The sequence below is a fragment of the Ziziphus jujuba genome, chromosome 2 (genome assembly GCF_031755915.1).
Source record: "Ziziphus jujuba cultivar Dongzao chromosome 2, ASM3175591v1".
Taxonomy (NCBI): Eukaryota; Viridiplantae; Streptophyta; class Magnoliopsida; order Rosales; family Rhamnaceae; genus Ziziphus; species Ziziphus jujuba.
This window is the reverse complement of record NC_083380.1, coordinates 33,052,761-33,057,833: the sequence shown is the minus strand read 5'-3', so window position 1 is coordinate 33,057,833 and position 5,073 is coordinate 33,052,761. Positions and strand designations below refer to the sequence as shown.

The following is a 5,073-nucleotide window of genomic DNA, read 5'->3' as shown; positions in this document are numbered from 1 at the left end:
TCACAGATCCGTAACTTTCAAACCACACGTCCAAATCAGGCGTGCCGCTAGTATACAAACTCATATCGACAAGTACTTCACAACCATATATGAGTCAAAACTCAATTTTTCAAGGATAAAAAGTCAACTCCGACACTCTCGGACAATTCGGACCTCAACTTGTTTTGCTCATAACTTTCAAACCGTATTTCTGTTTTTGACATGCTACTAGTCTACGGAGTCGGATCGATGTGTACCTTGCAATGGTACCTTGGTCAGTGCAAAATTTCCTTTGAAACAAAAAGTCAACATTTTGACCTACTTGGTCAACGGTCAAACTTGGTCAACCCTTGGTCAACGTGAAAATTTCCAACGTATTTCGGGTTGGGGTGTTACACTAGGGGAAGCAGAGGCATGTGGATGAGTGGGCGACACACAGTCAAGAATTCCACCATGGAAAATCCACTTTCCAAGATGGACATCATTCCGAGCATTTTACTCAAAAAGTATCTCATTTGTACTCATGTAGAGCAGAATTATAAAATTTCCTACAAATCTTCTTTAGTATTTTATTATTATTTTTCTGTTATAAAATTCTTTATTTGAGAAAGGTGAATTATCCTGTATAGTATCATTTTTATAGAACATCCTACTTAATTTATGTGTGTGTATAAAGTGGTCATCTTTAATATATTAGGCAAACACATATATATAGTATGTTACCATACTAGCATCATATACGAGGTTGATTATTTGTTTTTATTTTAATAATAAAAATCACTACTTCAAACTGTAAAAAAGAAAATAAATCCTTCCAATAATAAATACAAAGAATTGATCCTAAACTAACCCATAGATTGTGTAGAACTACAGTTTAAGAATTTTATATTATTTTATCTTTTAAAAATTAAAATTGATTTGTGTATTAGGGATTGATGACAATAATTATTTTTTAAATTTAGACTAATTTATTCCTCTTATCCAGAAACAATTTAATTTCATTATTTAAAAGGTTTTAAGTTTGTATCTCCATATTTCAATCAGATCGACAACAACAGCAACTCAACTTTCCACTTCTTGGTATTGATCAGAAACATCGTAAATATCGGTGACATTTGCACAAATATCCATAAAAAAAACCAACATTTCCATCGATATCTATGAATAACGTCTATATTCATCGACAACTCCAACATTTCCACAACAATCTGTATAGGCATTTTTCCCTCTCTATCGGTGTCGATACTTGTCGAAATCTGATATTATCGCCGATATTTCATTAACGTCATCAACTTTTTCTTCACTAATTGGGAGAGGGACTGCTTTCTGCATCAAAGATGATGAAGGAGGAATATGCAGTGGCAAACGAACTAGCAATCAACATGGAAAATACTGAAGGACCTCATGATGATGAGGATCTTTTTGCTTACCTATTCAATGAGGATGAATATTCATCAACTTCAAGAAGCAACCAGCAACTAGAAGGGCCTAAGATACCAAAGATTCCAAGGATGCTTCGGGATCTTGACAAAAATAAAGGTTGCTTTGATCCTCGTGTGGTTTCCATCGGTCCTTATCACCATGGGGAAACTCAGCTCCAAGAAGGTGAGAAACTCAAGAGTAAACTGGTGAGGCTACATTGTAAAACTCCTTCTAAGATTGCTGATTTATACAAGAAAGTCAAAGACGTGGCCAACGAAGCAAGGGAATTCTATGACAGAGAAGGATTGCAAAATATTGATGATAAGGCATTCACAAAAATGATGTTCATTGACGATTGCTTCATTCTAGAGTTCATGACCATGTGCTTGCCACCGATAGGAGATCAACACGAGTATCATCCTAAGAAGATGATAACTAATGACATAGGTAATGTCAAGCACGACTTGCTCTTGTTAGAGAATCAACTCCCTTACATTGTCCTCGAGGCTTTGATGAAGGACAAAAAATGATATAGGAAAATGATGATTGAAATATTCATCACCAATAGGTCACCAAGTCCATTTCAGAAACCCTTGGACGGTTCTTGCATTTTTTGGTTCCTTTTTACTCATCGTGCTCACTACCACTCAGACTTATCTTGACGCAAGGGAGCTCAAACACTGCAAGAAATAATTAATATGTATGTATGTGGATTTTGGATTTGGCTTCTCCTTTATGTGTTCTAATTATTATTCTTGAGTTTATTATTTATTTTATGCATATTTATTATGTTTTTTTTTACTCATATCTTTACTTGTATATTATATTTAGACATACAGCTTTGCTATACTGGCCATGTATACACATGCTCACCCTATGGAATGCTTAGAGTGTTCTTACGTGTCAAGTAACATGATGCCGTGCATACAATTTTTGAAAAATTTATTTTTACATCCCATAACATGTTGCGAGATGTAAAATATGTGTTCCATAAGACAAGCATGTAGGCTTATCATAGTATAACTGTATATATATATATATATATATAATTATATAATACGATAAAATCTCATCATATGACCTGTATCTACTTATAAGGAGATCTTTAAAATTTGTTGATCTAAGGCTAAAAAAAACCAATTAAACGAGTTGAAATAACAAGTGTAATTGGATTGCAACTAATAATGAGGGGAAAGAAAGAGTGTAAACTGTTGGCTAAATTGAGATTAATTGGATAGTTCTTGTTTAATTATCAATATATATATATATATATGTACATATATACTTAAACTAATTTTATAGTCTATTGACAATGGTATGGTCGGATAAATACAGAGATTTGTCATAGCCATTTAATGTTTTAGTTGGGTCTTTGTACTCTTTGTGTTTTTCATTTTTATTTTTATTTTTGTTTCTACTAGTCTTGTTGATAGGGAGCTAGGTCCAGGACTGTTATGTAAGACAATTTTTTTTCTTTTTTTTCTTTTTTTCTGATGGTCGAGTTTATCCAACAAATTTATCAAATTTATCTGCATCTTAGAAATCCAACATATGAACACATTTGCATTTCTTACACTAGAAAAGTATAGTGATGAGTCATATACCAAGCTCCCTCCTGTAACATCCATCAGATGACTAGGAACAATGCATGATTTGAACATCAATTTGGTTCAAAAATAAAAATACTTCTATGATTTACTTTTTTTTTTCCCCCTCACACATTTTAGATTTTTTTGAAATCTCCATTATAAGCTGCAATTCATTGCCATGTTGGTCCAAATAGAAAGCATTCAATCACCCCTTCAGAATCGATTGGTTTTATGATTTGCAGCCGTCATTGGTGAAGATCACCTTTAGAAGGCATGATAACTTTTCATGCCAATTGATCTTTTCATTGTTTTTTCCCTAATACATAACAAAACTAAACATTTGGTAACTAGAATCTTGCAGTCTAGCTTGAAAATGCGTATACAGTAGCAAAACAAAAATAGAGTGGCTTTGTTTAAAGCAGCAATAAAAAGAGTGATAATTGACTTTTATTTACCTGTAAAAGTAGAGTTCCAAGTGCATTACCTTAGCAAGCCAATCTTCATGGATGTTAATTTGCCTTTGGCATCTTTATAATTAGTCAACTGTAGTCCTCTTGATCTCTAGTGTGCGAAGCAAGAAAAATTAGGATTCCATGGTTTTAGTGTAAAGAAATATTGGTCAGATTCCATTGTTTTAGTGTAAAGATCATATGGAATGAGCAAATTATGTTATCCTCTGCCCATATTTGGAACATTCCTATAATGCATATAAGAAAAGCATGGTTGCCAATTATTGTTGTCCATAATTGTAATTTTTTGTTAGTAAAGATATTTTTTTATTTTTCATTTATACTTTGTTTTCTTTTCTTCTTTGATAGTATTGTTTGCCATAAACAATCTCCATTTATCTTCATTAATTGTACGGTCCACACCGCTTTAACTTATTTATTTGTTTATTTTTTTCAAAGGACAACTGTAACCAATTAAATAACAATTATTATTAAATCACAATGGTTCATGTATGATGTCAAATGCATATCTATATATATAAATTTGCTATAATGTGTGATGCAATATATATGAGCATACTTAAACCAAATTTATAGACATTGACTGTAACACCCCCTCTCGAAGTACATCGAAAATTTCTCAAGTTGACCAAAGTTGATCGGGTTTGACCATCGTTGACTGAGAAGGGTCAAATTTTGACTTTTTGAGTCGGCAAGAATCCTAGGTTGACCAAGGCATTGTTGCAAAGTACACATAGATCCAAGTTCATAGACTAGTAGCACGTAAAAAATGGAGTTACGATTTGAAAGTTATGAGCAAAACAAGTTGAGGTCCGAACTGTCGGAGGGTGCCCAAGTTGACTTTTTATTCATGCGAAAATTGAACTTTGACTCATGTATGGTTGTGAAATACTCATCGATACGAGTTCACAGACTAGCAGTACACCTGATTTGGATATGTAGTTTGAACGTTATAGACCCATGAAATTTTTATGAAACATCATTTAACGTGCTTTGATATGTGTGTGCACAGTGTCCAATGGCACTGTGCCATGTGTCATTTTCTGACCAACCTGTGAGTGCATAGTGACACCCACGGGAGCTGTTTCATTGGGTGAAGGGGGTGAGGTGGCAGAAGGGGAGAGGGAGGAGAGAGAAAGAGAGAGAAAGGTAGGAGGACCAGCCTTACGCCGTTGACCCATCTTTGGCCACCATTAAGCCACACGCGCCACCTTACCTTGAAGCCCACCTGAAAACCAACTGGCCAGATCGGGGGTGATGCATCCGAATCGGGGCATTTTTCAGCGAATGTCCGATTTCCTTCTCTGGTCGATATCTCCCAAACTAGACCTTCGTTTGCCTCACCGCCAGTCCCATTGGCTTATCCATCACCAGATCTACCTCCCCACAACTTTTCACAGCCAGTGGCCACCGAACGCACCACCGGCAGTGGCGGTTTTCGATGGCCGTAGCGGCTGGCCAAAAAACCCACCTCCGATGAGTTTCCGATGACACTTCCCACCCTTCCCCACTAATTTGATCTTTTTTAATCCAAATACAAGGTCCTTTTGCCCAAATACTTAGTGGTTTGTGAGATCTGATGACATTAAACCTGAAACCTTCCAGCAAGATTC

General features: G+C 35.3%; 1 protein-coding gene across 1 annotated transcript; it reads left to right on the top strand.

Moving 5' to 3' along the window:
• Positions 1 to 1,316: 1,316 nt before the first annotated feature.
• Positions 1,317 to 1,931, top strand: LOC132800815 (UPF0481 protein At3g47200-like). The gene has a single exon (XM_060815117.1). It carries the CDS (start codon positions 1,317 to 1,319, stop codon positions 1,929 to 1,931), a length of 615 nt encoding a protein of 204 aa, XP_060671100.1.
• The last annotated feature ends 3,142 nt before the right edge of the window (positions 1,932 to 5,073 follow it).

What these genes read in the sequence shown, in the direction of transcription:
- LOC132800815 (XM_060815117.1), top strand. Translation starts at nt 1,317, where the DNA reads ATGATGAAGGAGGAATATGCAGTGGCAAACGAACTAGCAATCAACATG.